At 42.5% G+C, this 11,083-nt stretch overlaps 1 protein-coding gene across 1 annotated transcript in view; it reads left to right on the top strand.

Annotated features, from left to right (window-relative positions):
* The first annotated feature begins 1,790 nt into the window (after positions 1 to 1,790).
* TEX10 (testis expressed 10) overlaps positions 1,791 to 11,083 on the top strand; it is a 52,803-nt gene continuing 43,510 nt past the window's right edge. The window contains exons 1-4 of the mRNA XM_017813215.1: positions 1,791 to 1,821; positions 2,384 to 2,598; positions 5,639 to 5,827; positions 6,637 to 7,343. Of these exons, the coding sequence (XP_017668704.1) occupies positions 5,648 to 5,827; positions 6,637 to 7,343 (887 nt within the window). The 5' untranslated portion in view covers positions 1,791 to 1,821; positions 2,384 to 2,598; positions 5,639 to 5,647. The remainder of the gene's footprint in view (positions 1,822 to 2,383; positions 2,599 to 5,638; positions 5,828 to 6,636; positions 7,344 to 11,083) is intronic.

Here is an 11,083-nt window from a genome sequence, read left to right as displayed (position 1 = left end):
GCTGTATAATTATTTTCCTTGGGTTTTTTTTCCTGGTGCAAATAGAGGCTGAAAAAAGCATAGTATTATTTTGTTCTTGTGCCTGCCTCCTTTTGTGATGGCTTAGTATATTCTTATACTAATGGAAAACTGTATGTTCGTTCCAAAAGAGATTTTAATGTTTTCCTTGTGCCGGTATTGCAAAGTAAGGAAAAAATGCATTATCTTTACTGATGATGCTTAAACATTGCTGTTGACTGTATTTAATATTATATATTTTGGTTTCTTACAGTAACAGCAAGGCAGACATCTGGAATAATGGGAGAACTAATAGAGTTAAAAGTCAGGCAATAGCAAGAAAAATTAAACCAAGAGAAAATTAATTTTTCTGTAAGCTTTGGTTTTATATCTTAGTTTTATACATTTTACTCAGAGACCAAAGAGCTTTGAGGAAGTGATTTTTAACAAAAAAAAGTGCAGAACTCTTACTCCTCACAGAAGGTATAAAAGGGAAAGGAGAAGACTGTTTACAAGTCAACTGACAGAAAATGAAAAGTTTAAAGCATGCAACTGCAGAGTTACTGTCCGGTGTGAATTGTGATGATATCTGTTCCAGGCAGGTATGGAAACATTCTACTCTTGTGTTGCTTCCTGAGTCTCCTTCTAACTTGGGAATTCATTACCCCTTTGGAGCAGCAAATTTCATCTAGGTATGAGTGTACAGATTGCGAACTGTGCCTGGTGGTTTAAGTGTGAAGCCTCAAATGCTAATGCTGTCTCTGGAATGCCTTCACCGAAAGAATCACCGAATCATTTAGGTTGAAAAAGACCTCTGAGATTATCAAGTCCAACCTATGACCAAACACCACCATGTCAACTAGACCATGGCACTAAGTGCCACGTCCACTGTTTCCTTAAACACCTCCAGGGACGGTGACTCCACCATCTCCCTGGAGAGTGGCATTTTATTCAAATGCCTAATCACCCTTTTCTGTGAAGAAATTCCTCCTGATGTCTAAAACCTAAGCCTCCCCTGGCACAGCTTAAGACTATGTCCTGTTGTCCTGTTGCTTGCTGCCTGGGAGAAGAGACCAACCCCACCTGGCTACAACCTCCTTTCAGGTAGTTGTAGAGAGTGATAAGGTCCCCCCTGAGCCTCCTTTTCTCCAGGCTAAACAACTCCAGCTCCCTCAGCTGCTCCTCACAGGACCTCTGCTTATCTAAGTAGTGGTTATTATTTTCTTGCCTCTGTAGCATACCCTGCTTCATGGGAAGGAAACACATCTTCACAGAATTACAGAATATGCCAAGTTGGAAGGGATTCACAAGGATCATCCAGTCCAACTCCTGCATAGGACCATCCCCAAGAATCACACCATGTGCCTGAGAGTATCATCCAAAATGCTTCTTGAACTCTGTCACAGTTGGTGCTGTGACCACTTCCCTGGAGAGCCTGTTCCAGTGCCCAACCTAACCCTCCCCTGATACAACTTCAGGCCATTACTTCGGGTCCTGTCACTGGTCACCACAAAGACCGGTGCCTGCCCCTCCTCTTCCCCTCTTTTTGTATACAAAAAGAGCTGTATACTAAGAAAACAAGCCGTACACCTTCGCAGTGCGTTCCCTCAGCGCAGGGATCCCCAACCGGGATCTCCCGGGACCGCCCCGCCTCCAGGTGGCGCCAGCGCACGCGGCCGTGGCGGAAGCGCGCGGCTTCTTCCCGCGCCGGCGGGGGCGCGGGGGGCGCGCGCTGGAGGCAGCGCCGCTCACGTGGGCGGCCGCTTCCGGCCGTGGCGCTCGGCGGGGGCGGAAGCGGGGCTCGCGCTGCTGCGCGCGTGGTTGGTGAGTGAGCGGGCGGCCGGCACGCGGGGCGGCGCGCGAGGCCCGCCGTGGCGGGAGGGCGGGGAGGAGGAGGAGAGGGAGGAGGCGGCGCCCGGTCCGGGTCCGGGTCCGGGTCCGAGTCCGAGTCCGGGTCCTGGTCCTGGTCCCGGCGCGGTCCGTCCCGGTCCGTCCCTGCCCGCGGGGGCCGCCGCCGCGCTCGCCCTGCCCCTGCGCCAAGGGCCGCCCGCCTTTTGTACCACCCGCCCTCCGCTCCACTCCCCGCACGCTCCTGCTCCGGGGCGGCGGGAAAAGCGCGAGCGCGGCCGCCGTGGGCTAGGAGCCGCTCCAGGGGAAACCGGCGGCATCGGCGCCGCCGCCCCCGCCCCACCTCCCACGGCGGCTTCTCTCCTCCTCCTTCTCCTCCTCCCCCTCCTCCTACGCCGCCGTTCCCGCCTCTCCTGCCGCTCCGGAGCCCCGGCTGTTCCCTGGCGCGGCGACGGCGGCGGCTCCTCCCGGGAGCCCAACCCGCGGCCTCCCCGGCGCCGGGCGGGCACTGACGCGCCTTTATTTGAACGCCTCGCAGAGCGACTGGAGTGGGGCGGAGGGAAGCGGCGCTCGGGGAAGAAGCCAGAGGATGTCCCGGGACGGCGAGGAGGGCTGCGTGCCGGCCTAGACCCGCGGGAGAATCCGGCTCTCGGGCGCGGCGTGCGCGGCGCGGGCCGGGCGGCGCGGTGCGGTCCAGGCGGCGGCGGCGGGGGATGCGCTGCCGGCGCGGGAGCCGCGGGGAGGTGACCGCCAGTAAGTACCGCTGCCCTGTGCGGGGAGACAGCTCGCCCGGAGGGAAATCCGCATCGGGTCGGAGGAGTTTCAGTTAGGGCGTGTGCCTTGCCTTCGGGTTTCTCAGGATTTTCCTGATTGCTTGAACAAGGTAGTGAGGTTCCCTAAGGATACGGCCTCAGAGCTGCGAGGAAGTAATTACAGAATCAATTAGGTTGGAAAAGACTTCTGAGACCATCGAGTCCAACCTGTGACTGAACACCACCACGGCATGTCATGTCCAGTCTTTCCTTAAGCCCCTCAGGGACAGTGACTCCCATCACCTCCCTGGGCAGCCCATTCCAATGTCTCATCATCCTTTCTGTGAAGACATTTCTCCTGATGTCCACCCTAAACTCCCCCAGGCACAGCTTTTTATTGTGTCCTGTCGTCCTCTCACTGGTTATCTGGGAGAGGAGGTTGACCCCCACCTGGCTATGACCTCCCTTCAGGTAGTTGTAGAGAGTGATAAGGTTACCCCTGAGCCTCCTCTTCTCCAGACCCTTCACTACAGTGAAATAATAGTTGAAACAGTTCCTCCTTTTGGTTCTCCTCTGTTTCTCTGGGTGACTGAGTGATACCTTAAGTGGCTTCTAAAAAGTGCCGTGCACAGCTTTATCTTAAAGGAAGCATGCATCGATTTAAAATTGTTTTAATGTTCTAGGTTGTAAAAACCACGTTAGTGCATAAACTATTAGGAGCACTCAGCTCAGTCATGTTGGAGGTGAGCCAAGTGAAAATACACAGAATCACATATTAGTTAGGGTTGGAAGGGACCTCTGGAGATCATCTAGTCCAAAATCCCTGCCAGGATAGGGTCACCTACAGCAGGTTGCAGAGGAACATGCTCAGGTGGGTTTGGAATATCCCCAGAGAGGGAGACTCTACCAGCTCCCTGGGGAACCTGTTCCAGTGTTCTCCCACCTCAGTGTAAAGAAGTTCTCCCTCATGTTGAGATGAAACTTCTTGTGGTTTGGTTTATGGCGCTCAGCATCACTGAAAAGAGCCTGGCACTGTCCTCTAGGCATCTGCACTATTGAGATCTCCTCTCAGTCTTCTCCAGACTAAACAGGCCCAGCTCCCACAACCACTTCTCATGAGATGGGGTTGAAGTGAAAAACAACAGTTGTTTCAGTAAAATATTTACATAGTTTCATCAGCTGTATACGGTTTTTCCTGATGTCTTTCCACACAGTGGTTGCGAGGCTTTAGTTTTGTAACTGTTCTGTCTCTCTATTTAATGTATTACATATGAATTGTAAACGAATAGGCTTAGATTACCAATTTATTTCCAGAATATGTATTGCAAGGTAAACTGTGCTGCTTTGTTTTAGTAGAAGGAAGTATATTTTCTAAGCCTCATCCCTTAAAAGAACTTAATTGACTTTGTTCAGGCATGTGCACACCTGTATTGTGAAGTTATTAATGCTAATTGGGAGCCAAACATTTCATCTTGTATAGTGAGGCTTCCTAGATATCTCCATTAAAGCAGGCCTTGTAAGTGAAAATAACATTTATGTCAAAAGCTTCTAGCTATTTCTATATATCAAGTAGTGAAAAATCCTGTAACTCTTTCCTAAAAGTTGCATGTGATAAAAATCAAAACCTTCTAAACTCATAATTGTTATAGTTGAGACACTAAAGGACCCTTTTATTTTGGCACCCAACCCTAAGTTTTTAAAAGCCTTTTGTGTTGATAGGTTACTTATGCTAAATTTGTACTTTAGTTAAAGTGGTCTTACATATAACTTTTTAAGATGGCATACGAAAAGCAGAAATTAAGTTGTAGTCAAATGTTTGTGTAATCAGTTGTTTAAATTGTTTTAAAAGAATAGAAAATTACAGTTTAACTTAAAACATTCTTGAATTATTATCCTGATGATGTCTATATGAAATATTCTAATACAGGACAAATTTCAGCTTGAAGTCCATTGGGAAAACCAGCTGTAGAATTCTATTTTCTAGAATTCTAGAGTGAATAATGATCACATCCACCAGAAAAGAATATATAATTCTTGGATATATTTTTGGATATATAATTTAGAAATTTCTGGGTTTGATCAGCTGTGTTGTTGGGCGTTTTGGGTTGGACTGGGGATTTTTTTTGCTAGGTTTTTTTTTATTTTAGAAGATTAAATAAAGGAACCTGTGGTGTAGTGTTTATTGGGGCTTTTTGGTGTGTTGAAGTTTTGGTTTTTTTTAACCTGGTAGAAATAAGAGTATTTCAGTATCAAAGCAGGTGAATCAAAACCAAAAAAACATTTAGAATCTTATGTGGGTTTTAATTTGCTTTGGTTATTGTACCTTCATTCTAGTATATCTGTACAATTTAAAAGTGTAGTGACTCAGACTACCTTATTTCGTACGCCTTATTAAATATGACTTTGTTTCCCAGTCTCTTTCTACTCTATATGTGCCCATTTAACCTCTTCCCTCACTCCCCCTCCTTCCTTTTATCATTTTTTAAATGCACAGACTGGATTTTTCAGTGTGTAGTGGAAGTTTTCTTAGGTTTGTGTCCTGCTGTTATTGGTGAAGGCTTGATTAAACCCAAGATTGTACCTGTGCAGTCTGTGCTGTTAGTGATGGACTTGGTAAGCGATGTCCAAATGAAATGAAGCAGTTCGCTGAGATCCTTCCCTTGACAAGAATCAATTATGTAAAAAATTGCTTCGTTGGCAGGAACTTTTCTAAAAAAAACCAAAATCAGCAACTTAAATCTGATAAAGCAGTGGCAGGTGATGTGGCAGATTTGTTGGGGATGTTTTTCAATAAATTAGTTCTCAAGGCAAAGACAGCCAAAGGAGCAGCAGAATGTTTTCAGGACACTAGAAGAACAGCTGCACGGAATCAGTCTGCATGACTGTTTAGTCTGGCATCTTGTCTCAGAAGTGGACACTAGTTTATGCATAGAAAAAAGAATGAAAACAATAACCTTTGTTAGGAAGTTACTGCTCTTCGGTGGAAGAGTTGTTTTTGTTGTGTATATTATCAAATTAAAATTCTGAATATCTTTTTGCAGAGAATCAGAATGACTAAAAAAAGGAAACGTCAGGAAGATTTCCAGAAAGTGAAATTTAAAGTTGGGAAAAAAAAGCCTAAACTAGAGAATGCAACTGATACTACCTTCAAAACAAAGGCCATACAAGTTCCAGAGCAGCTTAAAGAAGATGGAGTGCTTCCTACACAAAATAGAAAACTTAACATCAAGGTATAGTGTGACATTACATTCTGAAATTACAGAAAATTACTTGTCATTTATCTGGCTTTACTAGGTTTACCAGAGTTTAGGAAAAATATTTATTTTTAAAAAATTAAAAAGACTCCAGCAGGGTATCTGAATACGGCCTTGTTGTCCTTGACAATAATCTGACCCGTGAATTTAACGACTCAGTTTGCTGGACCACCAAGGGAAAGGTTTTCATCAGTATGAAAAACTAGTATGAAAAAACATTGATATAAGTGTCTAGGATTAACATTCAATTTTTGAAACCCTTGGATCATAACTTAAAGGCAGGGTTTTAAGAAGCAGACTTCCTGAAATGATGTTTCTGAAGAATCTTTTATTTCTTGGGGGGTGGTGGTGGTTTTGTTTTCCTTCCTTTGCGTTGTCTTCTGTCTCTTGCAGCTCTCTCCTTAAACTGAAGAAAGTTGTTGAGGCTGAGATTTTGTAGTTCTACTTTCGAGAACAAGAGTGAGAGGACTTACTTTTGGTCATCCCTCTTTTGAGTCAGTAGGGTTGTGCATAAAGTTAAGAATGAGGAGTATCTAATGACCTGAAGGACAAGTCATAGTATCTTGTTTTTCCTGTCATTGAATTCTGATGATTTGTTCATTGCTGTGCTTTAAACTAATACTGTGTTTGTTCTCAACATATTTGCTGTTATGAACAGCAGTACATCATAAGAATAGATTCCGTATTTTTTGAGTGTTTAAGAAAAATGAGCTGGAAATAGTTGGGGAAGTTTAAAGAGTTTCAAATAATAATGATAGCAAGTATGTATGTTTGTTTCCTTTTAGGATTTGCTTTCACAGATGCATCACTATAGTCCTGGGGTTAAGCATAATGCACTTCTTGGACTCAAAGACCTCCTGTCTCAGTATCCATTTGTAATTGATGCACACCTTTCCAATATAATAAGTGAGGTGGCAGCTGTGTTTACAGACAAAGATTCTGGTGTCAGAAGAGCAGCTGTTCACCTGCTGCAGTTCTTGGCTTCAAAAATAAGAGCGGAACAGATTGCTCCATTTTTTCCTTTGGTAAGTGCCCATCTCTCTAGTGCCATGACTCATATCAGTGAGGGAATTCAGGAAGATTCATTGAAAGTCTTGGACGTTTTATTGGAAGCATACCCAGCTCTTCTTACAGACCGCAGTGTTATATTGTTGAAGAATTTTGTAGAGCTTATTTCTCACCAGCAACTCTCAAAAAAACTGAAAAGCAGGGACAAACTTTCCTGGATGCTTTCTGTTAACCCAAATCGCAGAGTAACTTCTCAGCAGTGGAGGTTGAATGTACTTACCAGGCTCAAAAAGTTTCTCCAAGCAGTGGTAGATGGATCCAGTGAAATAGAGGATGAAGGGCTTCAAGAGCAAAAGGACAGCCCTCATTCTGTGAGGAACCCAATATGTATAAGTTGGAAGCTCCATGCAAATAATCAGCAACATATACAGCTGTTTGAAAATGGTGGCTTACGACCAAAGATCAACTCGTCATTTAGACTGAGGTGAGAAAATGTTAACTAATTTGGGAATTAATGTCAATTTCGTGATCACAATTTAATTGATTTGTTGTGGGATTGTCCCCTAGCTGTATTTTAGGACCTTTAATGTAATGTGCAGTCTTACTGCACAGACTTGAAAATACCTAGCAGATAACTGTGCTATGTGTATGTCATGAACTTTCCAATTATAAAAGCTTTATTTTATGCTATTCGTAACAGTTTTGGATGACCAACTCTTTTAGGGTGTTTTTGGAATGCAAACTGACTACTTGCAGGTTGTTGCAGGATATCCAACAGACCTAGGGACAAGCAGGCAAATTTCTTTACATTAAATGTAAACTTGTTTATGATAATGAATTTTACTGAACTTTTGTACTTTTACCTTCAAGAGTCTGTCATAAGCTTAGAAGTCTGTTTTCTTTGACTATAGCTCCTTTTAAAAAGTACAGCATGGTAAGAAGTGTCTGGTGGTATGAAGTTCTGCTGAATTTCCAGTTCTAGATATTTTTAATCATGGGGGTTTATACCTTCACTGTGGATAAAAGATGTCTCATCTGAGACAGGCTGATGAACATGGAAGAAAGTGTAGTGTGCTTAGTGACAGAAATGTCTGTGTGGGTTTTAGTAGTACTCTAAACAGATGTGAGCTGAAGTTAAAGGAGAAATAAATAATTGTTTTTATTTCTTTTGCTCCTTTCTGATTCATCTGCTAGAGAGGAACCTCCCATCCCGCTTTATGGTACTTTTTAAAGGTTGGCATCTTCATGTATATGCATTACTGTAGATATTAACATACCTGCTGGTAGGAGACCTGGAACAATGACTTGAAAAATGGAAGCAGGTTAGCTGTTACCTGTAGATACCAAGGCGGTTTGAAGAGAAACCACAATCTTTATTTGACTGCTGGAGAAGACTGAATAAAAGGTTCATTTTAGTGGTTATGTGTGAAATTCCAATAGTGAAAAGTTGCTGTGGTGGTTTTTGTATTTGCCACTGAAATCTTTTCTAATAATCTAAAGATGTTTAACTCTGTCACTTCCAATCCCAAATTCATCTAGGAGATCAGTGGCAAAAAAAGGGTATAAACCCCACTACCTAATCCATTGCTATGTCCATCTTACATTTTTGAATAAATGAAGTGCAGGAGGAGAGGTGTTCTGTTTGAATAGCACAGGTGTTAGCCTGAATTAGCAAGTGTTTCCCACCTCTGTCATGGAGAGACAGACATGACCATCCATTACTGTTCTCCTAGGTTTCCCTTCTGTAGGTAGCATTACTTGTGGGAGGTATAGGCAACATACTAAGCTCAGTAAAATGTGCAGTTTATTCTCATAAAAGTGGTTTTTAGCATAGATGTTCAGTCATGACCAACAGTATCAGCTGCAGGTAAAATTTTATCTGGAAACTAGGCTGGTGAAGCCCACTTAAAGGCAGGGGAAGGGTTCAGTGCTGAGCACAAAACAGTCTTATTGACTTCATCTTTGCAGTCAGAAGCACACAATTGTGGACCACTGTGTATCAGAGGATTCTTGTATTGTGCCCTGAGTGATATGCAGTGTGTGATATACCATGCCCTGTAATAGCTGAAGATGCATTGTATCCAAGGTCTAGGAAAGTAAACTTTGCATCTGGTATCACCTGAACTGGATTCCGCTTTTCTGAGGAACTAGATTTTGGTGAAACGTCGTGATCCACTTCTGGTTATAAATACTTTCAAAAAGATGTTTGCAAGCATGAGAAGGAGCCAGAAGAATATAAGGAAACATGGCTAGAATCCAAGGCGAGATTGGCAAAGCAAGTGGATGGCAGCAGAAAAGAAGAATAGAAAATGGAAGGATCATCTGCAGAAGGTACTAAAATTGCATTTAATTGCAATTTTGTGTATTTTTGCTATATTTGTTTTTCACAAAGGGCCAGTACAGCTTGTTTTAGTGGTTATGTGTGCAATTCCAATAGTGAAAAGTTGCCGTGGTGGTTTTTGTATTTGCCACTGAAAACTTTTCTAATAATCTAAAGATGTTTAATTCTCACTCCCAATCCCAACTGTGGCCTTTTATGGGCATTCCCAGGCCTCTGCTGTGGCCAGTACTGCAAGGACAGAAATTAGTTCTAATAAGAGGTGCAATACTCAGACAATGTGTGTGTGTGTGTGTGTATGTGTGTGTTTAAAGAAGTCGTAAGTAACTGTTTGCAGTGTTGTGTGCGTATTGATGGCCTCATCACTAATACTGGAAGTAAGTTTCAACTTTGTTCCTTAAAAAGTAGGCTTCCAAACACCGTAACAGTATGCTAAATTTTTAAAGTTCCTGTATCTTTCTAATCTTGCAAGTTCATTGGGTAGGGATGACACCTCATTGATAATCTAGTGGTTATGAAAAGAGGTTTTCAGAATCAGTTTGGGGTATTAATGTTTAATAAAAAGGATCGATTCCGAGCTTTGAATGCTGGGTGATTCAGTGATGCGAGTCTTAAGACTTAATTATCTTCTGTTGTGTGCTGGGTCTTCCTGCTGTGTGTAAATTAAAATTGCAGTGAATTAGGAGATTGTTAGAATGTATCCTCTGCATTATGTGCTGACTGTGCTGTTTTTGCATCAAACTCATTTCAGGTGTGGAAACATGGAAAGCCTTCACAACTTTTTGGATTGGAAGTGGTGCTGGAGAGAAACAGTAGACCTTCAGATTCTGCTAAGAAAGGGCAAAAGGAGGCTGGAGAGAAAAGCAAAGACTTGAGAGACCGAAATGGAAGCATATTCAATACCTATATGGTGTGACGTGTACATCAGATAGAAATGGAAAATGCAGTCCACTTGGTGTACTGTGTTTACTGCAATTGGCAGTACACACAGAAAAGAAGGACAGTAACCTGGCTTAAATTGCAAGCCACAAAAACTTACGAACTTCCAATTACTTTTCCTGTTTTAAGGAACAACAAGTTGTTTCTTTATTTTCTGTTTCTTTTACACTTTCTCGACTTTGCTTTGCTGAATTTTTATCTTCTTAGTCAAAAGACAGATATTTTACGCGTTTTTCATTTGTTTGGTCCTGCTTTATAAAAGTAGTGGCATTTTAAAGAAAAATTACATCTTAAGGGGTATGCAAACACTTTGCAGCCCCTCTCAATAGTATTTCATACTGATATGAAGCTAATATGCTTTGTAGTGTTTCTAAGAGCCACCTTACTGTTAAAGAATAGTGATAATAGATACATGACAAAAAGATTAATTGACATCAAACCTTCCCAGTTCCAGTGAACCTGTATTGCTAAGGATATTGTACTGATCAAATAAATACTGGATAGATTACTATATATTTTGTCATCATCTGTTACTGGCACTTAGATTTTATTTACCACTTTTGTTGTTAACTTTGAATGTGTGGCATAGTCTTATCTTGGGAGATAGGGGCTTCTTTTTCAAGAGTGCATGAAAACTGAGCTAAGTATTCTTACCCAAATGCTTTCAACAGCTGGGAGGGAGTATCTCTTTTGGCATGAATTCTTCCATTTTCCATTACTTGTTTCAGAAAAGTACTGAAACAGTGTGTGTGTTACACTTTTGTAGCAACCTTCAGGTGTTGCCAGCTTCTTAGGTTTCAGGCCCTGTTCACTATTTAATGGGGAGATTTTTGTGTTCCAGAAATAGATTGCTTGAGTTCCAGAGTTCTGCTGTAATATCAGGTATTCTTTGTGGAGAAATTATGAAAGACTACTACTTCAGAGCCATTTCAGCCAATTACTTACAT

Source organism: Lepidothrix coronata, unplaced genomic scaffold, assembly GCF_001604755.1.
Source record: "Lepidothrix coronata isolate B3197 unplaced genomic scaffold, Lepidothrix_coronata-1.0 Scaffold40, whole genome shotgun sequence".
NCBI lineage: Eukaryota > Metazoa > Chordata > Aves > Passeriformes > Pipridae > Lepidothrix > Lepidothrix coronata.
This window is presented reverse-complemented; position numbering and strand designations above follow the sequence as displayed.